At 38.4% G+C, this 27,888-nt stretch overlaps 1 protein-coding gene and 1 long non-coding RNA gene across 5 annotated transcripts; one reads left to right on the forward strand and one right to left on the reverse strand.

Moving 5' to 3' along the window:
* Positions 1-27,885, reverse strand: LOC132786900 (5-hydroxytryptamine receptor 2B). 4 transcript variants are annotated; one of them, XM_060793629.1, is made up of 9 exons: positions 27,147-27,885; positions 25,263-25,978; positions 12,322-13,473; positions 8,458-8,682; positions 8,191-8,389; positions 7,064-7,600; positions 3,545-3,874; positions 3,181-3,465; positions 1-915 (listed from the first exon to the last, which is right to left on the reverse strand). In XM_060793629.1, exons 3-9 carry the CDS (start codon positions 13,364-13,366, stop codon positions 729-731), a joined length of 2,808 nt encoding a protein of 935 aa, XP_060649612.1. In that variant the 5' UTR covers positions 13,367-13,473; positions 25,263-25,978; positions 27,147-27,885; the 3' UTR covers positions 1-728. The 4 variants fall into 4 exon arrangements, with proteins under 4 accessions (XP_060649612.1, XP_060649610.1, XP_060649611.1 ...); XM_060793627.1 differs by having other exon boundaries at positions 2-915; positions 3,181-3,477; XM_060793628.1 differs by lacking the exon at positions 25,263-25,978 and having other exon boundaries at positions 2-915; positions 3,181-3,477.
* On the forward strand, positions 910-1,726 carry LOC132786906 (uncharacterized). The gene is made up of 3 exons (XR_009632486.1): positions 910-1,113; positions 1,165-1,249; positions 1,322-1,726. It is a non-coding gene; the product is annotated as an uncharacterized LOC132786906 (long non-coding RNA).
* Positions 27,886-27,888: the final 3 nt, after the last annotated feature.

Raw genomic sequence — 27,888 nt, forward strand, 5'->3', positions numbered from 1 at the left:
ACAAGACTTGCGTCCTGTGAAGTAGTTTATTTATAGCAATTAAATGTATTAATACCATAAACTTAGAGCATAAAATACTTATGCTTGTAAACTAACATCGAAGGAAATAATAGAATGAATTGTTTTTTTTTTTGGTAGTCAGACAGTTTTGAATAGCAACTAATTCGAGTGACTAACAAACACAGCTACAGTTTAATAACAAACACTTATACAACTTTTGCCTTAGAGAGCAGCATTAGCTTATGCCTACGATTCTATATAGTTTTCAAAATATACTATTAATAGTTTCGCTTTCGGTTTTTGTTTCTGTTGCGGAAATGCTTAGATCTTAATAGTAAGTACAGTTGAGTTGCTTAAAGCTACAAGATGGCGGCATGCGAAATGACAGGTACAGTCACACCTAGCTAATACACAGAATACACATACACACACAGTCACACACTATTTTAGTATTTTCATTCATTCATCGCTAATGATATGAAGGGAGTTTGTTATCTAAGTTTATAGGTTTCTCTCTTGTGGTTTGTTTGCCTAGGTAACATTTTGTTTTGCTCTTTGATTTGATTTTGAATGAATCACCCTGTAGTTTACATTTGATTACACACACTTAGAAGTACATACACCGTTATTCGTTATGCGTTTGGCGCTCCGATCTGATTTACATTTGCGTTTACGTTTACGTTTTTTATTTGCAGTTTCTCCCATAAGCATGGCTCATAAATTCGTGTTCAGCACTCGTCGTCGGTGATTGTATAACTGCCCCGGAACTCACTCAGCGGCGTGGCATTTGTCGTTGATGGCGTCATCAGTGGAGCCCCCTGAAAGGAGATGGCCAGCGGCAGGGCGGAGGGTGCACAGAGACTCAGTGCGCTCCTGCCTTCGGTCACGGAGCGATAGCGCAGAGGACGACCCGAGCTGCAATGCATAAATAGACCACCGAATATTTTGGTTATTTTACAATATAAAAAATATGGAATGTTGTCCACATAAATGGAGAATTTCGATCATAAACGAGGGGAAACATTTAGGAAAATGCGTGCTAAGACTGCTCGATTACTCATTACCCTGTAAAGAATTCAATTTTAAATGGGGAAAATGGGAGTACATAAACAAGTAAGTATAGAAAATAATGTTTTAAACATTTTTCTGCCTTTCAATGAGAAGCATTGTTATACTTTCAGGATTATTTAAAGCAAATATTATAGATGCAGTCAAACTAAACCAACGTGATTTGCTGGTTTTCTTATATGTAAGTATTATAAATCATTCTTTTTTCTTTTTATTGAATTTCAAATTAAGTAACTCCTTAAACTATTCACAGATGCAGGGTATATTCTTAAAAGGGAGCAAAAACAACAATGGAAAGTGCTGGAGTCAACAACATCGAGACGTTTTGAATGGAGTTTCAATAGTTTCCCATAAGTTTCAACTACTTTTTAATATCACACATATGTGCATACTTTAGCATAAATACTTGTAAGACTCCACAAACACACATACACACACACACACACATGCATGCTTCAATACCACACAAACACATAAGTATCTACCAATGGATTGCTTTGCGCTTCCTCAATGCGACCTTCAACAATAAATTTGTGTATCGAGCATCCAATGGAAAATTTGCAATAATGAATGTGAGAATATATATTTCAGTACTTTCATATGTAATCCGATTTATGTATTCTAATATTTACGTTCATATTTTGTATGTCCTTAAATAACTTTTGAAATGCTTCTAAATAAAAGCTTAAAACTATGTTGTATTTCGCTTTTCCGTTGAGTAAAATTATGGGAGCACTAATGGTCTTTATATATGGTACGAAGGTAAGTAAAGTAAGCTAAGTAAATGGAAGGAATATATTGCAAAATATAGCAATATTGCACTTTTGGCCAATCCTTGAAATGCCAAAATTAAAAACGAATTTTTCACCTCGAAATAAGGTTTTTAATGTCGATAACATAGTCGTATCCTTGCACATTTAGCTGAGCTTTCGCTTGTTGAGATCCAAAGAATTAACACTATCGATTGGCAACAATAAAATATGACGTCATCTAAGAATTGTTCACTTGAAAATTTTCAGACTGAGATCTTAAAAAAATTCGCGAAATTCAGAATATCCTCGATAACTCAGCAACTACAAGGACGATTTGAATGTCCTTTGACCAGTTGATGGTCCTACTCTATAAAAGTTGTTTGCCACAGGACTCGTCAGGATATGCAAGGATACAGACGAGATATGGCTAATTTTCTGTATAGAAAAAAAGTCCTTTTATTTCGGCTCCTGCAAGGACGATCGTCCTTCTGATTTCAGATTTTGAACTTTCAGGACAAGCACTATCTGCATGCCAAAGGACATCGTTGTAGTCCTTCAAACGGCTGAGTTACAGTTGATTTTTCAGTTTTTGACCAAATTTTCTATGCCACCCCCTTGTAAAATTTTCGAAAAAAATGTTTGTGCAATTTTGAAAATCTTTGAATGCCAATCGATAGTTTTGATGCTGGTGAGCAGGAAAACACATGTCCTTTTTGAATTCATAAGGATATAGTGCAAGAAGATCTAAGGATATAATGTCCTTTATAGTTAACTGTTCATAACTTGGTTAAATTCAATCACATTTAACGAGGGCACATCTGGATGTGTTTGCTAATAGGAACTCTATCGTTAGGAAGCTAAGGATATGAGGTCCTTATCGATAACACATAACTATTTTAACATTGCCAATTTGTGATTTAAAATGTAAAAAATTAGATTAGTTTATTTAGATTAGTGCTTAGAATAAAAATAAATGATTTTGCCGCGACGTATTTAATGAAAATTTGCAGCAGATTTTTTTAAACGCATTTTAGCCTTCCACACGAACAACTCCCATCGCATTGAAGGGATCACATTTCACATGTTTCGCCAGAGAATTTGTATTTAGTGCAAAACTCGCCGGATACTAATCGCTGTTCATTCATCAACTTGAGAACTTTTCACACATTGGCAGTCTGTGCGATAAATTGCATTGATTTCATCGCCGAAATACGAGTGGCAATGGCCAAAAATTAATCATACGTCATGTTGCACATCAATCGCCTTTTTCAGTGGCGAATGGAAAATGGACAATGGCTAAACCGCAATACAATAGCTGATTGCGAGCACAACAAATGTGCTTTAAGCTCATTTTACTTACCGTTCACAGTTGCATTTCAAGAGGCGAATGAAGGCCGCACGAAATGTGCGATTGAAGATGGTGTAGATGATCGGATTGATCGTGGAGGAGACATAGCCCAGCCAGAGGCAAGTGTTCACCACATGCTCGGGCACTTGGCACTCGGGGCAGGCGGCAAAGATGATGTTGAGGATGAAGAACGGCGACCAGCAAAGCACAAACGTGAAGAACACCAAACCCAGCACCTTGGTGGCCTTCTGTTCGGTGGCCACAGCGTTGGCGGAGAGACTGTTGCGTTTCTGGCGACTGTTGAGAAAACTGAGATGAAAAAAAGGAAAATATAAATGACTGCCACTTGGGCTAAGTTATTTGGCTAGCCACTCACCGCAAATTGAGCGTGGGCGTGGCCACACGATTTAAAGCAATCTTAAAGGGGCGCAGCTTGTGGCGTCTCTCCTCCGCTGTCGTTGTTGTTGTCGCCGCAGTCGTCGCTTGTGTTGTCGACGTCGTCACCTGCTCCAGTGGATGATTGCCCTGGCTGTGTATGGTGGCAATGCTGATTCGGCTGGAGCCAACGCTGCCGCCTCCAGCATTTGTGCAGCTCGTTGTGGCAGCTGTTGCGCCTCCGTTTTTGCCGCCACCATTTCCATTTGTTGCGTAACCCAATTGTGGCTGAGAAACGCTCACGCGCACCGAGGCTCGTCGATTGGGATGGCTGCGGAGAAGAGGGAAGAGGGGGAGAGAAATGGGGAAATGTCGTGTAAAACGAGTCAGTCACTTCGCATATTTAGATTGTATTTTGCAGCTACGCGTTGTACTCGCATTTGATATTAGATTTAAGTCTTTTGATTGCGGCCTCCAGACGCCTACGCAACAAGCAACAAGCAACAAGCAGCAAGCACAACAGGCAACAGTTTATAAAATTGACTTTTAATGCGATGTTGGCAGGAGCCAAACGTAATGAAAAACGCTTTGATTTGCCAACAAAATGCGAGAGAGACCCTTTTGTCAAATGCTGGAAGTAAACGCTGGCAATTTAGCGATTTCTTTTTTCTTTTTTGCTTTCACCATGCGGCAAACTTAAAGCAAACAACGTTTTGGCTTTGTTAATCAAATAAATTGGTGCTAAATTAACTTCTATATTGAATGTTTGTTGCAAATTGATTTGCTCTTTAATAACAATTTTGTGAGAAACTTGCGGCAATTCCCCAAACTGATTTACTTTAACCTTGCCCCAATAAGTATGCTACGAAAAATGCAATCGCTTACTTTTTCGTACTCTTCGCTACAGTTTGATTAAAATAGCCATGCACCGAGCACAACTGCCTGCAATTTTAAGTAGTTGTTGGCAGCTGAAAAGTTGCCCCAGTTGACTCTCCACTTGGCCGAGTGTAAATAAATGCATTTGCAAACTGTTTGGGGACAGTTGTAACTATCCCCCTCAACAGCTGCCGCCGTGGAAAAGCACTTTGCAGTACACTACGATGTTTCTTCCTTCCTTGCTTGTTGCCTTGCCACAACAAATAAAACATGGAAGTTTTTCAATTTTTTGGCCCAGAGCCGGCGACAAGCAGCAGAACAACGAAATAAGCACCCGAGTGGCGTCAAATGTCCAACTAATAATTTGCAAGCGAAAGCCAGGCGACAAAGTTTTTTGTATTCTCTTCCTATGTTTATTTTTTTTTGCAGTTGTTGTAGCTTGTTACCTTGGCAACTTTTTTGGGAGCCTGTCTCATTAGAAATTCATATATTTATGCGGCAACTTGTTCGGCATAAATCCGAGGGAATGCGCACGGACGTGACATACAGCTGAGCGGGATATTTCATCTTCCCTTATTTCGTTTTGTCTTCGTTTTGTTGGGTAAGGGAGACGTGCTTAATCGTGGAGTGAGCTTGACTTGCAGCAGCTTTGCTCTCAGCATTTTCTGCTAAATTTGCATTAATGCAAATAGTAACAAAAGTGACAAGAGCGAAAGAGAGCGGAAGAGAAAAGGACGACTGCAGTGTCATTTGCAAAATTTCGGTTGGCATTTTGGCTGAATGCGAAATTGGTGCTTTTCGTACTTTTTTGGCCAACAACATTGTCGCCTGTGACGTTTGAGTAGTTGAGTACTCCACCTCTGGCGTCAGTGGCAGCTACGGCTCATGCTGTGGTTGTCCTCTTTGTGGTTTCCTTTTTGTATTTTATGCGCTATTTATTGTCGCAACAGCAGAAGGAGCTTTGCTGCTTCTTACACACTCAACACAACACAACACAACGCAACAGAACAGAACACAACAATGTGTCTGGCAACCCGCAGACTCGACAAACAGTTTCGTGTTTTCTGTGTTTTCGGTGCTGCACCACATGACGTGTGAGTGATTTATGTTTCCAGCGCATTGCAAGTGCTTGCAAGCAAATTATGTATACGCCATGTTGCGATACACACTTTCGAATGCTCATTTAATTGCACGAAGATGCATAATTGATTGTATCACCCATCTCTATGCTTATGAATTATTTATTTATAATTTAAAGTTTGCTGTCCATAAGCTGTCACAATAATCGAAGCCTCGCTTCCCTTCATCTTCCTTTCTGTTTTCGTTTTGGACATTCTAAATCCATGTCTACTTCACTTTTTTTTCTCTGAGCTGTATACAAACAAATGAAAGTCATTTGCCACGCGCTATGGGCCAAAAAACTTGTTACCAAAACAAAGCAAAAAATGACTAAAGAAGCAAAAAAAACCAAGATGAAGGTAAAGGTAACTTTTCAAGTGGCGAAAAAGCCAAAAGCAAAGTCGAAATAAAACTCAATTTGTTGTTGTTATTCGTCTCCGAGTTGAATTCGACTTCGACCTGAGGCGAAAAACGAAGCCAAACCGCTTTGCACTTACAATGTAAATTATGCAAATTTTCTTAGGGAAAGTAGTCGGAAAAGTTATTTGTTATTTGGTATTTTCGCTCTGGCTTGTGGGTTCCGACCATGTAAAACAAATGTAATAAATTTAAAAGCTTGTATGCTTAGCTGATAATCAACTCTCTCTACTTTCTTCTCGGGTTAGGTTTCCAAGTATTCTGGACACACACACACACACACACACACACAGGAAAGGTAACTACAATGTCATGGGGTGACCATTTTGTGGTTGTGATTTGTCATTGCCTGAATAAATGAACTGATTGCCATCTTGGTTAATGAGCTTCCAGAACCATTTCGACTCCAATTTCATGGACTGCTTGCAAAGGTCAAAACTCTGTTCAGCTCTGCTCTGCGGTTTCCTTTCACTTGCTGTTGCTTTTCCTGCTGCTGCTGCTGTTGCTGATGGCTAACAAATGATAATTCAACCAGAGCTGGTGACTACAACATTCATCTCTGTATCAGTAATGGCTTACACTTTTCATACATATTTAAGTCATATATACACTGACAGCAAAAAGGGAAAGCACAATAAATAAATCAAAACAAGCAGGAAAAAGAAAGCTGCAAAAAAAGAAAAATAAACTATAAAACATAATATTTCTTTAGCCAGAGCTATGCATACACAGCAGAGAAATTCTTTAAGCTTACTTTGAAAAACAAAGGCGAGTAGATTGAAATGTCCAGCGGATAGGAAATGTAACAAGTTTGTGCTGACAAAACTTTGATACTGGGAAAACTAATTGCCAACTAAACTCGTAACAAAAACTAAACAAATTATGTGGCAAAAGTAATTTCGCAAAATTTCGAAAGCTAGCCAATAGTCCGCTCAGCGAATTTAATTAAAGCTGATTCAATTTGCGACAGTTTGAGTTTGCGTTTGCGTTCGCGTCATTTGCATTCAGATTGTGCTCGAGAGCAAGTGCATCGCAAACATCGATGCTAATTAAAGTTTTGAGTGGCTACAACCGAGAGCGAGTGAAAAAGATGGGATGAGACACTCACCTGTCCATGAGATTGGGATTGCCACCGTGCTTGCGCAAGAAACTGCTCGTCGTCTGTTGTGTCTTGCCGCGCATTGAACTCGTTGTGGCCGACGACAACGATGTTGTTGTTGTTGTGGCTGTTGTTGGCGTCGAGGATTGTCGCAAGATGCCGCCGCCGGCAAAGCGGAAGCTGCTCCGTCCAATGCTCGTGACATTTCGACCACTTGCCCCATTGGCCACATTGCGAAAACTAACGCTGGCCATGCTGCGATTATTTGTTGTTGTTGTCCGTTGCTGCATCAATGCTCGCTCCGTTGGCTCATTGTTATTGGAAGTCATTGTGCCTCCATCCCCAGCATATCGTGTTCTTGTGCCACTTCCTCCACCTCCACCTCCGACTCCACCTCCGCCTCCTCCGCTGTCATTGTTAAAGTTGCGATTGCTGTCTCCCATGGCGAGGCATTTGTTGTTGCCGTAATTATTGCTGTTGAAACTGCTGTGCATCTGCAACTGTTGCTGGCTATGCTGAGGGCGTATGGTGAAACGGCCGCCGAGCCTAAAAAGAGAGACAGCACAGAACAGTAAGAGAGAGAGAGCTGTCAGGATCGATGATTTGCTTGATTGCTCGACTGTCTGGCAGCGTGTTGTCTTTTGATTGAGTTAAAGCCAATTTGATGCGCATGACAGCGCATTGATTGCCCTTAACGCAGTTCGTCAACAGGCGACACACTTGCAAGGAAAACTTGCAAGTTTCTACAAGAGATGAAGTGACTCTTTTGTTTGCCAAGTCAAAGTTATGAGCTTCAATCAACCACATAGCTTGGCACTGAAACTGTGGAATTCACTTTGCAATGCTGCGATGTCTGTGTATTCAATTACTCATACGCCCCGTCTGACGACTTGTTGAAGCCATTTTCATTTGCGCATAATTTATTGGTATTGATTTGCTTGGTAATCCAATTGCATCTACCGTTTTGACGCTTGCATTGACCAATTGCTCTCTCTCTCCCTTTGGTCAAAGGTGACACAAATCTCAGCATTCCAATGGCCCAACTAATTGCATTTACTCTTACTCTGCTGTCTGTGTCGAAGTGTGTGTCGAGCGGTGTGTGTGTGTGCAAATGTCAAAGTTTTCAATCCACTTACCGACGGAAGAGCTCGCTCTCCGGATGCTCGGCTGCGAAACGTGCCTTCTTGCGCAGCAAGGGAATGGTGAGCGCATATGTGGAGACCATCATCAGCATCGGTATATAGAATGCCACCAGGGAGCCAAAGACAAAGAACGCTCGATTGTTAATGACACATACATTTGGCTGCGGCATAATGTTCTTCTCATTCACCAGACCTAGAAATCGAACATGATTCACGATATTCACGATAAAAGCAAAAGAATGTTGCTGCTTTCAAGCTCACCCAGCACTGTTATCGAGCTGGAGACCAACATGGCCATGGCCCAGACAATGGCTATCTTGATGCCGGCCAAACGTTTGGTGGAACGATGCCGAGAGCCGAGTGGATTCCTTATGCCCAGATATCGCCCCAAACTGATGAAGCACATGTGCAGTATGCTCGACGAACAGGCAAGTACATCGCAGGTGACATAGACATTGCACCACGTGAACCCGAGTGGCCAATAACCTGCAGAGAAAACAGAAAAAAGAATTACACAAAACTGCAAGCTGAACAGAGAGAGAGAGGGTGAGAGGAAATTGCTTCACTGAGCTGCCTGGCTGCTGGCTGCTAATGAAAAGCGCATGGAAATCAAAGTTAATTGAAATGGGATTGTGCAGACGAAGAACACAAAAACGAAAAAGTAAAAGCAAAAGCAAAAGGTAAATGAAAATGAAAATGCAAAGCGAAATGAAGCCGTAATCAATGCGAAAAGGAATTGTTTAGCTGAAATTGAAATTGAGCTGCGTCAAATGTAGTTCGAAGCAGCTGCTGCAAGATTATGAATATGTTAGTAGATGGCTGCAAGTTGAAGCAGCAACGCTGTTGGCCAACAAACTCGGCATTAATTAGTACAAATTGCGCTTAAATGCGACGTTGTTGTTCGTCTTGTTTGTTACACGCTATTAGGCGCTCTGCGTGGGTTTTTCTCAGCTAATTGTAGTACACTGACGCAGCCAGACAGCTGGTGAGACGGATCAAGAGCCAGCGAGGGGACGAGGTCAAAACAGACAAGCACAGACGCGTCCACTCGACACACACACACCGACACACGCACACACTTGAGAGCGAGAGAGGAAAGCGTTGAATGGAAAAGTCCGGACCCTCATGTCGTATTTAGTTTTATATGCTTGTCACTTACACACACACATACAGACACAGACACAGACACAGACACGCACCGAGAAGTGGCGCGCACACAAAGGCATCAAAAGCTGAAAATGTATTTATTACGTATACGACATGCTGTCCGTAAGCTGGGTGCCTCAAGTGCCAGCCAGAAGTGTGGATGGGCCTAAACAGACAACGCGCCTAATTCCAATGTGTCTGTCATTTCAGATACCCTCTAAAGCAGCACTTAAGTGGGCATATACACACTCAAACACACACGATTACAGGGTATTAAGTGTCTTTATCTCTTTGCAGCTGCTTGCTTAGAAGGTCTGAGGTCATCATCAGCATCCGCTTTATGCGCTTTTAATGTGCAAATATATTTAAAATTCGAATTTGGCTTATTAATTTTACGACGGAGCCCAGCTGCAATTTATTTCCCAAGCTGACATCAAAACCAACAGCTTTTTGATGCCAAAAAAGCTTAAGCCAAGTTAATGTCAGCCAAGAAAGAGAGACAGAGAGAGAGAGCAGAAACAACACAAGAAGGAAGCAACTAAAAAAATACATGGCTGCAAAGCAAACAAAACACAGCGCGAATGTTTCCTGCTGCCCAGTCGACTGTTTGTTGTTGCTCTAGTTCTCGTTCTCCTTGTTGTTGTTGTTGTTGCTTTGGCTAAGACCACACTTAAGGCTTTTAGTTACATTTAGTTTGCTGTTGTCGTCGTCCTAGTCGTTGTCCTAGTCGTCGTCGTCTACGGACAACTTGAGCGTGAAAACAAAGACCTTGCCCTCTGACACAGCGCTGGCAAGTAAACAAAAGTGGCACAATGAGAAAGTTGCCACTGCAGCAGCGTTTCGCTTGCCACATCGGAAAACTGTTGCATAAAGCGTCGCGTGGCGAACAAAGTGCAAAACGAAAATGTAAACAAAAGACTAAAAGAACTGGCTGCAAAGAATGCCTGAAATTAAAGCGAAACCACAGACACTTTGCATGCTGGCAAAAGGATCAGCTTGGTTGTGTCTCAAGGACACACGCAGTAATTGAGCGTAGTTTAAAGCATAAATTATGGCGAAATATACTTGTAACTTGTTCATCATAGTGGTTGCCAACTATATATTCGAAAGCTACCACTAAATTATCTTCTCCCCATTTGCAGCAGTGTCCTGTTCTGTCCGGTTCAACTGAATGCACAACTAATGTGCTCATAATAAAATGAAATTCGCTAATGTTGTTAATGCGCTTCGTTGCGGCACAACCCGCTAAGTACACACACTCACACCCACACTCACACCCTAACACCCACACCCTTATTTCCCATATGGAGTTGTGCTCCTACTCTATGGGATTTATGGGGTTTGAGGTATTCGGTTTTGGGTTTTTGGGGTTTTTGCCATCATGCGAGAGAGACCAATTTATGTGTTTGATCTGTTCATGCTACGTTGAGCTCTGTTGCACAGAACAAGCAGCCAGGCAGGCAGACAGGCAGACAGACAGACAGACAGATGCTGGCAAAGCCTTATCTCTGCCGCATGCAAATTAGACAAGCACGAATATGTTCATAATACTGTTTACATATTTAACTGACAATCTGTCAGCTTTTATCGCAAAACGCAATCCACAAATTTAAGTTAGTTTTTTTTGTGTCAGACAATCAGCAAAAAAAATCTATAAAATTCAATACGGCTTTTCATGTTAAATGATAACTTTAGAATAAATGATGGCGAAAATCTGTTTAATGATAACTATAACAAAATTTAGTACTGCTTTAGAATAAATTATGGCGAATAAATATTTAATGGCAAGTATATTATTAAAATTTTAATAGAAGTACTTCAAAAAGCAAACTTTTATATTTGATGTACGAAGAGTTAACTTAAACTGAGCATCATTAAAAGTTTAAAATCATTGTGACCATTTTCTTGTCAAATAATACTATAAAATTTCTTACTACTTTAGAATAAATGATGGCAAAAATCTGTTTAATGATAAATACCAAAAAAGTCTGTACTACTTGAGAATAAATGATGACAAAAATCTATTTAATGATAAGTACAAAAATAAGTAAAATTAAATAGAAGTTCATAAAGCAGATTTGTTTGTGTTAAGAGTTAACTTAAACTGAGCATCATTAAATGTTTCAAATCATTATGATGGAATTAAATGCAAGCTTTACTTTTCTTGTCACAAAATACTATAAAATTTCTTACTACTTTAGAATAAATGATGGCGAACATCGGTTTCATGATAAATAACAAAAAAGTCTGTACTACTTTAGAATAAATGATGACGAAAATCCATTTAATGATAAGTATATTATTTAAATTTAAATAGAAGAAGTTCATAAAGCAGATTTGTTTGTGTGAAGAGTTAATTTAAACTGAGCAAAATATTCCCAACCTCATTAAAAGTTTCAAATCTGTATTTAAATGCGAGTTATTCTTTCAAAGTCAAACAAAACTACTTTACAGAGAAATTCAAAGCACTTTAAAGGCTACTAAATCAAGTAAAGTCTATACCTTAAAGTGTAGGTAAAATGATGCTGCAACTTTACTTTAAGTATAAGAAAAATCTTGAGTGAAACAAGAGTGACACAAATGTAAGACAGCAAGTTGATGGAAAATGTAATTGATATATGTATGTATATAGTAGTGTGTAGTAAAATGTATACACTTTCTTTTTTTCTGAACCCGTCGCTCGCTTGGACAGCAAGCAAGTAGAGCTATTTGCTGAGCTATTATAATATTCCGAGGTAATTGCTGCAGTTTTTATAGCCGTGCTGCACTCTGCAGAATTTAAGAAGCTTAAAAGCAAAATAAGAAATGAAGAACTCAAAAGGTTGCATTTATGTGGACACGATGTGGGTTGGCGGCAGCGGAAATGGCTAGTTGCGATGCTTCATGTGCTTGCCAAGGACTTTGCACGAATAATTCATGTACAGTGCAATGCACACATAGACAGACAGAGAAGAAGACAAACTACATAGCGATACTTACCCAGAAATGCTGGAATGGCGCCCATGGGCATCACAAACAGACTGACAAGCAGATCGGCGATGGCCAGCGAGAACAGAAAATAGTTGGTCACATTCTGCAGCTTGCGATCCAAGGCGACGGCGAGACACACGAGAATATTGCCTAAGCCGCCGGCAAAGATGAAAAACACGACGAATAGAAAGAGCCAATCGTAACCGTGCGGCGTATAGTCGAATATACTTCTGGCGATGACAATGTCGCTGTCGGTAGTTGTTGCTGTGGCCGCAGACGTGGTCGTGGTGGTTAGAGCCGTGTCCGAGAGCGTATAGTTGGACAGTATCATGTCGAGGCTGGCGGTCACATTGCTGACAGTCTGGTTGCCAAGGCTGCCGGTGACATTGTTGGCCAGTTCGGTTAGGTTCAGCCACGACCAGAGGCCATCGCCCAGTTCAATGTGATAGTCGTACAATGTTGTCGTGGCACTCACATCAACGTCAGCCAATTCGCCAGCTGTGCTCAGCTCCTGTTGCAGCTGACAGAGTAGAGTTTGCTGCTGCTGTTGTTCGTTGCAGACGAGCAGACTGCGTTGTCGATTGCATTGGGCACTAAAACTAAGCGTATCACTCACATTATCACTAACGGCCTCGATGATTGCCAGTTGAAATTGCGCATACGCCTCGTGTGGCGGCCTCAACAGTTGTGTCTCTAGCGCACAGGATGTTGCCCACTCCTGCAGCTCGTCCTCGTTGCTGTTGATGTTGCATGCATAGAATGCCTTCTCCTCGTCTCTCTCAAATGCTTGCAAGCTACAATGGAATGTTGTCGTCGTGCTGTTGCTGTTGCTGTTGTGGGTGTTGCTGTCGCTGTTGTTGTAGTTGTCGTTGGCACTTTGGGCTGCCTCGCAGTTAATGAAAGGTTGCCAAAGTTTGTGCTCTGCCACACGACAATTGAAGTCACGTGTGGCAAGTGTGTATGTTGCATCTGTAGCTGTTGCTGTTGCATCTGTTGCAGTTGTCGTTGTTGTTGCTGTTGTTGGTCCATGACCAGCCTCGCTTTGCATCTCCATTTCATTCTAAAGCTGTGTGGCGTGTGCTTAATGACAACAACAACTTGTTATCCTTGTTGTTGTTGTTGCTGTTGCTGCTGCTCGTATGTTGTCCTTGCTATTATTGTCTGCAAGAGATTGAAAAACATAATTTAAAATAATACATAATTGTAATGCTACCTGCACACTCACACTCTCTCAACATACTTGACTACTATATATAGCCTGACTGGCAACGAGAAATCCAACATTTTCTAATTAGTCGCAAATAAATGGTTTCGCAAATTGTGTGCGACATGTTTTGTGGTCGACACCACAGCAAATCCGCTACCAACTTTGTTTAATTAGCCACCGAGGATGCAAATGCAAATGCCACTGCTACTATGTACATATAGAAATTTACATACACAGAGAGACTAAGTCAGTGCGGGTTTTTGAAAAACAAAACAAAACAAAACAATGCTGATTGCAAATGTATTTTTATTAACAGCAAATGTTTCTAGACTATATTTATAGCATTTAAATTTATTTGAATAAAGAATACAATTTTTATTTTTAATGTTTTTAAATTTTTATTATAGTTTTCTTATTTAAAAGGTCTTGACTTCAAGTATTTGGCTATACTATAATTCAAATTATGAATTATTCACTTATTGAGCTCTAAGCGATATCAGCTATTTTGTTTTTAGCTGATATTAAATATTAGATTAAATATGTGTCTTTATTTCGTTATCAAAGTAAAATGTTGAGCATAATGAAATATTTAATGCAATTTATGAGACTTAATTTTAAATTCGAGCTTGTTTTCTCGCTGTGCATGGATGTGTGTCCTGCTGTTTATTTATATGCGTATGTATTAATGTTTTTTCGCATGTTTACACGTTGCTGTCAATAGCTGGAGCATGACACGCTCAATGGCGCTGCACTTGCTGTTGCTGTTGCCGTTGCCTAGTTGCAGTTGCATCACCATTCCAGTTGCACCAACAGCAGCAACAACAGCAGTAACGGCAGCTTCCGTCAGTCGTCAGAATGTCAGTTGCTGCTGCTGCTGTTGCTGCTGTGAATGGCATTTCAACAAAAGGACAGCTCTCATTGACGGCGTCGGCGCGGCTTTTGTTTACCGTTGGCATCGACTGCTGTCAGCTGTCGCCAGTTTGCCAGCCTCACGGACTGGCTGCTGTTGTCCATGATGTGTTTGCTGCTGTTGCATGCAACACCCACGCGCCTAAAATGCTTTTTGTTTGGCATTTGCATTGGCAGCTCGGCAATTTTGCGCTGCTGTGCGACCCTTTGCTTTCACTGATAATGAGCTCACACACACACACACACACACACACAGTAAGTAACACACCCACACGCACACTCACACCTAAACACACACTTAGCTAGCTCAGCATAGCTAGCTCGACACTTGGCGACTTCTCGCTGCATAAAGGGTTAATTAAAAATGCACCAGGCCACAACAAGATTTATGCAAATGCTGTTGCCACAGCTGCGTGACACTGGCCTGCCACACTTCTTCTTCTGCTTTTTCGCAGCTGCTTTGCCACTTTCTGGTTTAATAAATTTCAATTAAATTCGCTGCGCTTAAAGCTGCGCCCACAAATTGTGTCGCAACGTTCTGAGAGCATGCCGCATCGTGGCTCAATAAACCAAGTTGCAATATATTGTTGTAATATTTTTTGATCACAAAATATTTGCCAAACTATTTTCCATGCGGCGAGTGCGGGCTGGCATTGGGTGGGATGGGTGGCACATGTGGCATGCGGCATCAGGCATGTGGCATGTGGCAGCAGCAGCAGAGTGCCGCTAAAAAGCGCATTCAGTATGCAAGTGATTTGGCCAATCAACCGCAACAAAGGCAGCGTTGTTGAGTGCTCGGGGGCGTGGCGTGGCCATCAAACAGCAGTCATCGCACACACACAAACACATGCACACTCTCACACACACACATGCAGAGTCTGGGCAACCCCGACATTTGCAATTTGGCGTTTGGTAAAATGAAAAATTTTTTGCTTTTGTCAAAAATGAAAATAAATGGAACGCACTTTGCTCGCCTTTCATACACTACACTTCGCTCGAGCAGCGGATGGCAAACAATTTGAATGTGGCAACAAAAATGTTGCACATGGCAAGCTGCAACATGCATGCTCTGGAATACCGCATACAAAGACTTTTTGCGTTATCTTTGATTATGCTTAAGGCAAGCTATGCATACTTATTTTGACATGGAATTAAATTGTAATTGAAAATGCGTATCGAGGTATGCAAATACGCATGAATGTATCACTCAGTTTGTTATGCATAATATTATCAGATTAGAGCAAAAAAGAAATTGGGCAATGAGTAAAAGAAAAATGACATCAAAATTTTAATAATATTTTACGTGCATTTTTGGGAGATTAAATCCAAATTTACTTTTAAATTTAGCTTAACATATTTAAAGACTGATTAGATATTGTAGTGGAATATGGCTGCAAGTTAATCGGTCTTTCATTAATAAAAAAATATAAATAAATAGTACTATTTTTTATAAAATATTTACAAATAAGAAAATGGGCAAAACTGAAACTTCGCTATTTCATTGATAAAAGAATTATAAAACTATAGTATTCTTTTTTCTTTTAGAGGCCCTAATTCATTTCTTTATTAGTTGAATATATCTCGGAGCTGAAATTATATAATATATTTAAAAACTGAGTGGAGATGATACGAGGAATATTTATCATTCTTTTCTCTATACTTAATGTTTCTAAAACTAATTCTAAATCAAGTTGAAATTATTTCGTAATTGAAATAATAATAATATGTATAATGAGTATAATTGTACGCATTGCTTGCTCTATTATTACTATTGATAGTAAATTCTATTATATTTAGAATGGATCTTATAAGTTTAGGAAAATTTCCAAATATTATTGGATTTCAAAAACGCACATCTTAATACCTCGTCATTTTCATTCCTAATTAAAAGCTTCACTTCATTTAATATAAACAATCAACAATTCCTCTCTAAGTAGAGCATTTAAAATTCGTTTGTTGAGTGCTTTCCGTTTAGAGTATTTTTGGTTAGCCGCAGCAGTGTGTTTGTAATTCGCAATTTTGTTTAGCAGCTGCTGCGGTTTCGCTGGCAGTGAAAGTTATTTTTGATTGGATTTGCGCTCGAATGCAAACTGATGGCAGACTGATGCAGACGGCGGAAGTTCGCCAGGTCACCAGCAGGTAATCCTGGTGACAAGACCAGCTGACATTTTACTCGATCCCAATGGGTTGGACACTTGACTAGTCTTGACTGTTCGCCTGCCTGTGGCAGACGAGCTCTAAACATAAGGAGTTGCGACGGGGTTGCCAGCAAGCCAGCAAAACGCTGCTCCACTCATATGCATATATAATGTGCTTGCTTTGACAGCACTCTCGTCGACTTAATTTGAGTGGCGGCCACAATCATGTGCCTACTGCTCTTCACCTCCTCGCCTTTCTCCCTCTCTGTTTACTCACTCTAAAGTCAGAGGCAACAGCCGGGGGCTTTAATGATGTCTCGCTGCAATTTAAAGTCCGGCTGCAAAGGCAACTACTTGGCTTGTCCTGGTTTCACTTTTCCACCTTCTTCTGTTTGTTGTTTGCTATGCCTATGTGTATGTGTGTGTGTGTTTGTGGATGGCGCTTTAATGAGTCGCCGTCAGGCAAACAGCAGCGAGCAACGAGCAGCGGCCAACTTTTGTTTGATTGTTGCAAAATGGCTGCAGCAACAGTCGGGACAAAAAGTCAAAGTGCAAAAGGAGATGCGACCAAGCGCCCCAAAACACACACACACATATGCAAAGTACTTAGTCAGTGTGTGTGCGTGTGTGTGTTGCTGTAGTGTGGCATAATTAAGCCGCTCGTCTATGTGTCACAGCTGAAAATAATGATGCAGCTCTTCATCAGCTGCAGTCCCCCAACAAATCAACTTGAAATTCCATTGAGAATGTTCCCAGAATTTGGGTTACAAAGACTGGGCTGCAGTTCGTTAGAATTAGATGACAAAGTTGCCTTTATTAAAGGACATACCAAATTATTGAAAACAAGGAAGAAAGCTACAGTGTGCTCGACTGTGAGATACATGATACCCATTGTAAATAAAAGTAAGCCCGGGCGGTGTTCATTTTAAAATATATCAGTACCAAAACCTAAGCCTAAAAATATATCAAAAGTTATATTTGTTATATTCAAAATATACCATAGAGTGGAAAATATAGGATCGGAGTTGCCTTCTACTGTCTGTAATACATTTCCAGCCACAAAGTTAAAATACCCTTTCTATACTATGGGTAGTAGGTATTAAACTAATAAGCATCAATAACTAAATTCGTTTATTATGGCTTATTTATTGTTGTGCGTTTAATTATAGATTTGTATTTACCTTAAATGAAATGAATGCATATCATATTGTTGACTGTTATTAAATGCATTGAATGCATTTCAAATGTCGAGCTACGTGCGGAATTAAAGTGATTGGAACAAACGAAAGTTTAAACCGTCGTATACGCAATATATGCGCTGCGATTAAAGAGAGATTTTTCAACCGCAGTTAGAAAATGAATACCATAGAAAGCCATTTCATGGTGCGGAAAACACGCAGCCCGTGACAGCCATAATAACAATAAAGCGAGTGGGAAGCGAGAGAATATAAACTACAGCGAAAACAGGAAAAATAATATTTGCATGAAACACAATATTTGTTGATACTCGCTAGGTTTTTATATGTTTTGTTTTGCATTAAAACTTTTTAAATGCGAGTGAGTATTTTGTGAGCGTTAAGTTATTTTTAGCTTTTTTTTATTGAGATGTGCACTCAACAGGAAACCGAGCGAGTCTTATCGCTTAACGAAGATCAAGATCAATTGCAAGATCTATTTGCTATACCGAGCTATCGAGCTATCGAGCTGTTGGCCAACTGTGTTGACATTGCATTTGCATTTGCACGAGTTGTTGTTGTTGTTGTTGTTGTTGGCGTCAGTCGTGTGTGGCTTAATTTGTGGTTAATTATGTAATTAATTATTAACGGTGCACTGCATTTGCTGCGTTGCGGTTGACTTGCATTTCAAGCGGCTTAAACTGGCGCTGCATTGTCAACATTTTATGGTCATGTTCAGTTAGTTGCACATACAAGATGTTGCCAACACGCCCCCAACAGCCAACAGCAACGACGACAGCCAGTTGGCTTCAATTACACAAATAAATTGCTGCTCATTTGCCGAAACGAAACGAAACGAAACGAAACGTAAAGCCCAAACACATCAGCATTAACACTTTGCTAGCGACCCAAAAAAAGGGGGAACAAAAAAGGAAAAATTATTGCAAATTATTAATAAAAGACGCGCGTTCGGAGACGCCAACAAAAACAACAACAACGACAACGAGCTTAATTGCAACTTGTCCAGGCGTTGTGATTTGTCAAAAGTGTCGCCGCTGCGTCAGAACTCATCAATTATACAATGTCCGACAGTGAAATTGCCGAGAAATTTGTGTGAAAACTTCATTAAGCGGCGCGTCGCATCGCCCCAACAACAACAACAAATGCCTTCAAGTTACTTGGCTATGAGGTCCTCCGCCTAGCTGGTTTTGCGGACTACGCCTAGCAGGCAGTTAATGAAGAGAAATGGCCAAAAGTGTTTTATAAATGTTTGCCCTAACGGTCGACTGCTGAGCTGGTCTAACAACTTTCCCATAGACTATGTCTTTGCCTCTCTCTATGTCTGTGTGTGTGTGTGTCTGAGAGTGTGTGTGCATAAGTATTCTGAGGCAGCTGCAACTTTCGACATATTTTGTGCAAAGAAAATAGTTGCATTAAGAACAAAGTTTGCCACAGAATATGGCGACAACGTTGTTTGTCTTGCTTTAAGAACACGTTCAAAGCAAGGATGTGTGTATGTGTGTGTGTGTGTAACGTGCTTTAAGAGCAGCCGCAAACAACTTGTTCAAAGACACTCGGGCGTATGAGCAACGTCACTAGTTTCTTTGAGGCCTCTTTTTTTTTTCGGCTGTGCCTTAACAAAAAGTAGCTGTGATGCAAGAGTTCTTACTTGCCTTTCTCTCTCTCTCGCTCTCCCTCTCTCTTTGCGGCAGTTTTTTTTTCAGCCACCACTCGGGCGTATGATGAATATCAAAAGAACGTAATTTAATAGGCAGCAAGGCTCTTAAAGAGCATACGCAATTCGTTGTGCTAGTTTTTTCTGTTTTCTTTTTTTTTTGAATGTGGTTGTTTGCGATTGCTTAAGCACATTACTTCCTGCTTTTGTTGTTGTTGCTGCGGTTGTTTTGCGGAAGTGAGCATCGATAAATTTTCGTTTTTTACTTGTGTGTGTGGTATTTTTGGTGTTCTTTTGTTGCGGCCGCTTTGCTGTTGTTCTCGTTCTCGTTCTCGTTCTCGGCTTGGCACGAAATTTGCTAATAACTCGTGTGCTTTTATGGCGATGCTCAGCGAAAGATACGGAATGTTACGAGCAATGTCGGCCATATCTTAATAAATATATAGAGAGATATATATATATGCATGGCTATTAATCCCGGTCTGTCAGTCAATTATACTACTGATACGACGCGATGCTCTTTGACCCGGGGTTCAAATCGAAAAATGTGAGTCCCCTGACAGTCGACAGTCTCTGTCTTTGTCTTGCCATAAATATGCCAGGCACGCTGGAGAGCAATAGACGGCATCAACGAGACGGCCAAAGTATTGCCAGCTGTCAACAGTTGAATATCTATATTTATTTGCAGCTAGCGAATAATAAAAATATAAATGCAATGAACCGAATATATTTTGACAATCTAAATGGTTGATTTGCATTTGACTAAATGCAAACGCAAAAGAATTGAATTCGACCAATTATGAATTTCCTCTTCAATGCTTTTGCACTTTGGTGTCAAATTGATTTTGTGTGACAAAAAACAAACACGAAAAATCAGTTTGCATTGTAATTCGTTGCATTTAGAAAATAAAACTCGATTTGTTTGTTGTTGCCATCAACTCGATCAAAGCACATCAAGAGTGTGATTTTTGTCATTGGTCAGCGACGAGTGCTCAATCTATAGCTGCAGCTGGCTGCACTTGACCTCGACTATTCTGTGGGGGAAGGGGGGGAGTCGACTTAAAGGCTGACAACTGGAATTTAATTCGAGCAATTTGCATAATTATTAACAAGTTTTTAGTGGCAAGCATTAAATCTCTGCTCTGATTTCCCTCGACTATGTAGAGTAATCTTTTTTTTTTTTGTTTGCTTTTTTTTTGGCAACTTTTGTGAGTCACAGATTGGTGGCCATTTATTATTTTGTGTGCACAGATTTACGGTCGAGAACTTGAAACTGCCTTGCAGAAAGCACACATACGAACCGCAAGAAGTTCGCTTTGATTTACTGACGACTGCAACTTGAAACTGAATTCTGAAACTTGCCGCAATTTTCAACAGTTTTACAAGTGCTTCGGGGGCATTAAGTACATGTATACACTGCTGGCTGTCTGACAGCTACCGGTTGTGGTGAAAACAATTGAAAACTCTAGCCATAAATCTCAAAAAAAGAACGACTATAAACTGCAGATAGCTAGCTCTGCCTGCTCTCAACACAGAGTACAAAGATTAGACAGTAAAAAAAAAAACAAGATAGAAAACAAAAATCGACAAATCAACTCAAACATTCACTCAGCCATTGTTTGCAATTCATTGAGAATTGGCAATGACAGGTAGGCCAAATTCCAAATGCAAACGGCATATTCGCGCGCAACATTGCTCATACGCCACGTATTCATAAAAAAAACGCGCGCAGAAAAAAGAAAATAGCCCATATCGGCGCGTGTTTGTGTTTTCTGTTTTTTTTTTGCTCTCGCTGTTGTCATTCATGTTTTTTGGCTTCTGTGTTCTTTTTGATTATATTGTTTGCTGGCACTTAGCCAAGGTTAAAAAAACAAAACAAAAAGAGCAAGTGGTCGACGCATGCATACAAAAATATTCAGCCTACTTTATTCGGCCCTTTTATCGCCGCCCGCAGGCATGAAACTAACAAGTAGTCAACACACACTCACACACATATGAAAGTAATAAATTTAAATAAAAATCAAATGATTTACGACATTACAACACACACAGGCATAAAAACATCAACACGCAGTCGTATATCAAACGAAATATATATAATATTTAGATTTACAAGCAATTAAATTCCAATTACATCCATTAAATGAGCAATCCAATCAATTAGGCTTGTCACATTCTGTTTGTGTGTGTGGTTTTCGTTTGACAAATGCATCACTTGTAGCATTGATAAGGATAAGCACTTGCTTGGGGTTAGATTTGCGAGCAATTATAAGCAAATGATGCCTACAATGTTGTGATTTTATTAAGGTTAACAGATTTAAATTTTCATGGTAAAATTTCCATTAGATAAATCATAATGATTTAAGGCGTCATAATTTAATAAACATTGCTATTCTCTTATTAATATTTTTGAATAAGGAAATTCATACTACACTGAAAATAAAGATCAATTTCCAAAATCAAGAACATTCGTTCTTAAAAATTGAGTTCTTAAAATAAGACCACCTTAAGAACAAATTCTAATAGTTGACATTTGTAGTACACTTTAAAAAGACAAATTTCTAAAATCAAGAACATTCGTCTTGAAAATTGAGATCTTATAATAAGACCACTTTAAGAACTAAATCCTAAAACTAGGAACATTAGTTCGAAAATTGCCAAATTCGAAATTCAAAAAGAACTAAATACAAGATTTAGGTTATACATTTCTGTAATCCATTCTTTTACAGTTTATATCTAGTTTTAAGAGTATGGATTCATTTCTGTAATCCCTTCTTTTACAGTTTTTATCTAGCTTTAAGAGTATTCATTCATTACTTTCTGTATTGAAGTCTAAGAGAAGAAGGTCTTGGGTTCAAATGCTGCGCAAATCGATTATAAGTAATTCGTAAGAAGAGTGATTAACATAGGACTGCATAACTAACTAAATAATAAAATGGTAAACTAATAAATTAATAGTAAAAAACAATAAAATTATGTAATATTTGTTGTGATCTTATAATAAGATTTTTGGTCTCAAAACTATAAGATTTTTTTCTGGTATGAATAAAATTTTCGGACTTATGTTAAATGTTCTTGAAATCAAGATGTATTTCTAACATTTATTTTTCTTTATTAATAAGAAATGCGTTTTCTAACATTAAGTTTTTCTTGTTATTGACGCCCTTTTTAGATCAAAAATCTTAGTACTAAGATCCAAATCTTGATTTTATAAATTTTTTTAGTGTATTTATATATGGTACTATAAATAAATGAAAAGAATTCTTATTATATATGGTACTATAAATAAATGAAAAGAATTCAAAGACTGTAAATAACTCTAATGATAATGTGAAACATATCACAAAATGAGACCAATAAAAAATAACGAATCATTCATTATGGTTTTAAACGAAGCAAAAGCAATGAAAAAACATATTTTTTAAAAACAAAATCGCATTTTAATTGAAATAAAATACGCCTGTATTTGCAGTTTAGATTGTAATTACATACAAAACAAATAAAGTTAGCAAATATGCTCGTTTGGCATTAAAAGTATTTTGCGCAGTGCAACGCATTGAATTTTAAAATAATACACGTAGTATAAATATTATTTATATATATATTTATACTATATCTGATGGTTACACACACATTAGTTCGTCTATTGTTACAGATGTTTTGCGTATCTAGCTGGAAACTATTTGCAGCCATATAAGGCTGCAGCTGGCACGTGCATCGCCCCCCTCCCTTCTCCTCCTCCTCCTCTTCCGGTTGGGGCACATTTATCGCCTGCATTTACCTGTGCTCAGTGCTCACCGGCAGCGACGGCGGTATCTTAATTGTGCTGTCAATCATTTTGCATATTTGCTCAGAGACAAAATGTTTGATGGCCAGCGCGACGGTCGCAGCGTACGCATCGCAACAACAATAATGGCAAAGATAAATTTAAATAAATAAATAAATATAGTATACATAGGCAATAAAATGTGCATGCGAAGATGTTTGCTGTCAAGTGGCCCGATAAATGCGGTCAACTAAGTAGGATGACAAATCGTCAAACGGGGGAAATATTTTCGCATAGTTAGTCACGACAAAAGACTGAAATTCAATGTTGATTGTTTTGTTCAATTAGCGTGGCACAATATTTATGACTTTTCGATATCCATTCAGCAATTTACACGCCAGCCAATTAAGTGATAAGCCATCAATTAGACAGAGATAGAGAGGCAGAGATCGTGGGAGATCTCAACGTCAAATTGCGCATAAGAATTCGCACAATTGCTCAAAGTCAACAGGCAAAAGACGATTAATTACAGACATCACTTAGGCTCGACTACAACTTGTTGTTGTTTGATTTCAGCACTTGATGTTTTGTGTTTGTTTTGATTTGGCATTTTGTTTACCTCGTCACTTTTGATTGGCCAACTCAACGGCACGCAACTGGAATCTTGATAGTATACAATTTATGCAGCTTTCGATGATGATAACATTTACGATAACGATTAAATTTTTATGTGGCCCGCTGGCAGACATTGAGATCATTGAGAATGGGCGCCATGAATGAATTAAGTTTAATGCAAATACTCATACTCATAATACTGTATTCCCCTAGTAGATATATAAATAACTCGTAAAATATAAATCAACATGTGGAGCGTATAAATTGAAATTGAAATATGCCCATGATATATATTGTGTGTACAGTTTATATTCTTTTATATTCGCTTATTATTGCAGGCTACACTTAGCATGCCTGATGATTGCATGTTCAAAATATTTACGAAAGAATTCATTGCGCCCGAAAGTTAATAAAAAGATTAAGTGCGTTTAATTTAATTAATTACGCACGCAGCGTTAAATTGGAATACTAAAGTCTAAAGGTCATTTCTGAAAATTGTAAAAATATTTGTATAAAATATATTAATGTCTTTCACTCAGCTTGAGTCATTCGATTAATCGAAAACTATTTAAAAATATTACTTATAAAATCAATATGTATTTTAAAAGTTTTATTTTTTATCCGATGCTGCAATTAGCTAAGCCATTTGAGCTACATAATCGATCAAAAGTTGATGGCAAACTATTTAAAAAATATTTGTAAAACACATTTTGCTGGCAGGAAAGTACTTGGAACTCGCTTAAGTCACTTCACAAAATCTGAACAGTTTGGCAAAGTTACTTGCTGACCTCTCACAGCTAACATCATCACATCGATTGGGGGACTTCTGGTGGCAACACTTGTGCCACAAGTAGCGATAAGTTGTTCCACGCCTGTTGCTGACAGCACTTAAGCAGCCAAACATCCAAACAGCAATAGAGCTTGCGTCAAAAACTTGAGGTAATCAACGGCATTTTATGTTGATTTGCCACTAAAGTTTTACTGGTTCCACTTATCTCAGGGATACTACGTCTATGGCATTTGCCACAAAAGTAAATGACTTTGCATTTCGCCCTAATGACAAAACACACACATCTCTTCATCTCTACATCTTTGCCGACACCTTTCACAGGTGTCATTAAAAGTTTTCGCTTAATAGTTTAATTTCCTGACAGGGCTTTAAAGAAAATGTGCGTATAACGTGCGACGGAAACGGAGAAAACCAAGGAAAACCTCAGAAAGGTGCGAGGACATTAAAAAAGGTAAACATTTGATTTTGGTTTTTGGGGTTTTTCGGTAATAAATCTCTGTCTGACAGTTGTTGTTGCTCATTGTTTTTGCATTTGTTTTGTGTGCGGACAGTTGACTTATTTTACATTTTGTGGTTGCTTAAGTAGCAAACGTTGTTTTTTTAGTTTCCTCTCAACTAATGAAACACAATACTGCCATATTTGCACTTCATTGTCTCAAGAATACGTATACGCACCTGCTACTATTGTTGTTGTAGTTGCTGTTGTTGCTCGGGCTTTCGTGTCATTTGCTGGCGCATTTAAAACATGACTTCCTTTATCATTTTTATGCTCGTGCTATTTGCCTTTCCTTAATTGTTCGTGACTTTGCCTTCTCCCTCTCCTTTTGCTGCTGCTGCTGCTGCTGGCAGCAAACAAAGCTAGCGCAACAAATTTACATTCATGTAATTACGTAATCAACGGCAGTCTGGTTACGAGCTTAGGGGAGAGAGTCGAGAGGGAAGGGGGAGGAAGAGTGTTCGAGAGTGAAGGACACCACGAAGTTTACTTTATGCAGGCGTTGCTTTGATTTCCGCCGGCTTCCTTCCGGTACACCTTATTTACATCGCCATTATTCTTTCTCTTTTCGTTATTTTTTGCTTCGTTTTTTTTATTTGTACTTTTCATGTATGTGTAAACACACATGCACACACGCACACTTGCACACGCACACACACTTTCGAGTTAATTTTTAATTAATTTACATTTGAAATTGTTGTGTGTGCTCTCTAGCTTCTGCTGTTGTTTTTTGTTTCTTGCAGTTTAGTTTCGTTTTTTGTGTTGTTTTGTTTTTCTTTTGGATTCTGCTTGATTAACAACCTTCACACGTGCCGACAATTTAAGCAGAGCTAAGCACTTGCAACAATCGTAAAACTATTCTGAATTTAACTAGTTCTCCTTCGCTTCGCTTACACTGCAAATTAGAAGAGACAATTAAAAAAAAAACTTTGTCAGTGCTCTGCCGATAAATTCTGTGGAAAGGTAAAGAATATTCCTCGAATTTTATGGAAGTCAATTTCAACTGATATTCAAATTCTCTAGAAATATGATTTATTTTGTGAATTGCAATGGTTTAATTTTCGGTTTATTTTTGCCCCAATTATAGATATTGGTTTCAGCGTTTATTATTAGTTTTATCATATTTCCAACTAAGTAATTATAGATTTCTGACTTGAGGCTGGAATAAATAGTCTCTCATTCTATTTATACTTCAGTAAATTTAGTAATAGAACTGTTATTAAGCAAATTTTGAAGGTGCTTTTATTTTATGTGTTTTTTTTTTCTCTATATATATTAAATGGGTTTAGTGTTTAATATTGGTTTTTGATATTTTTACAATTAAATGGTTGTAGATGTCTGACCTGAGGCAGAGTTTAATACTCTCTCATTATTTTTATACTTTACTAACACAATTCGCATTAAGCAAATTATTATGGTGCTTTTATTATCGGCGTATTTTGTATATTTTAGTATTTAATATAGGTTTTAGTATATTTCCAAATAAGTAATATAGAAATCTGACCTGAGGCTGATATGAATAGTCTCTCATTCTTTGTATACTTAAAATGTATATACTTTAAATTTAATAATATAATTAAAGAAGAATATTGTTAAGATGCTTTTATTTTTGGTGTATTTTTGCTCTATTCATAGATATTGGTTTTAGTATTTACAATTGCTTTTATCATAGTATATATCCAACTAAGTAATTGTAGATAACGTAGATGAAAAGTATCTCATTCTTTTTATGCTTCAGTTAAATTAGTAATAGAATTCTCATTAAGAAGATTGCTAAGGTGTTTTTCAAAGTCTTTTGCACTCAAAATTACGTCTAATAATGAAACTTTTACTATTTAAGTATCATATGATTAAGTAACGAAGTTGAAACTTATTTTTTCGCATTTTTAAATAGTTTAGCAATTATTTTTACACATTGTTTGTAATAGAATTTAACTACTCTGTTTTGCTTATAGTACAACAAAAATCTATTGTTGAAAATGAACAAAAGAAGCGAACTGAATAAATTTTAAATAAATTAGTTTCAAGCAATTTAGGTAAGCACCTTATATAGCTTTACTCACATATCGACTGCAATACGAGATTGTGTCTCATGATGTCTCATACATTGCAAAGTCCACACAAATCGCTTTTAGTATATATTATTTTAAACTAATTGCAAATTTATCGAGCTCGAATTCCCTTCTAATCTCTATAGCAACGTCTGTGTTAGGCCCAAGAATTTGCCTCTTTGTATGTTTGATTTTCCATTTTCAATTCAGTCTGCATAAATGTTATTCCGCAGATAATGAAGAGCACTTTACATTTCAATTAATCTATGTTGGTTTTAGAGAGAATTCATCAACTTCACTAACATTCCACATTCAATGAGGGGAAAAAACTTAATTCATCACTTGGAGCTTTTAAATTTCAAACTTTTCTATTTATAATATTTTTGTTTTTTTAAGTTGTATTTATTTTTAGTGAAAATTGCAACTGTTGATTATGCCAGCAAACAATTCGTTTATTTATTTTTATATATTTATTTTTGTTTCCACCGGAAAGCGTTGCAAATTGGCAAAGTGATTCAACGTCAGGTGAATGCAATTAGATTGGTTTATTATTTTTTAAATATTATTTTAAGCTGACGAGGTGGCGAAATTTCATTCGTTCTACTTCTTTATGCACTTTTCAAAACATTTTTCTATTTATTTTGCAAACATTTTTCGCGCGCAATTTTCAATTTGAAAAGTATTTAGCTTGATTTGATTTTGTGTGGGCACAGTTCGAGCGCTTTTGTTGGCAGGCGAACGCAACGCGGCAAAA

This window comes from Drosophila nasuta, chromosome 2R, assembly GCF_023558535.2.
Source record: "Drosophila nasuta strain 15112-1781.00 chromosome 2R, ASM2355853v1, whole genome shotgun sequence".
NCBI lineage: Eukaryota > Metazoa > Arthropoda > Insecta > Diptera > Drosophilidae > Drosophila > Drosophila nasuta.

Coding starts and splice junctions, on each gene's coding strand:
- LOC132786900 (XM_060793628.1), bottom strand. CDS start 13,366: ATGGAGATGCAAAGCGAGGCTGGTCATGGACCAACAACAGCAACAACA. Junction 8,390..8,457: donor CAGCTCGATAACAGTGCTGG/GTGAGCTTGAAA, acceptor TTCGATTTCTAG/GTCTGGTGAATGAGAAGAAC. Junction 3,478..3,544: donor ACGCCCACGCTCAATTTGCG/GTGAGTGGCTAG, acceptor TTTTCATCTCAG/TTTTCTCAACAGTCGCCAGA.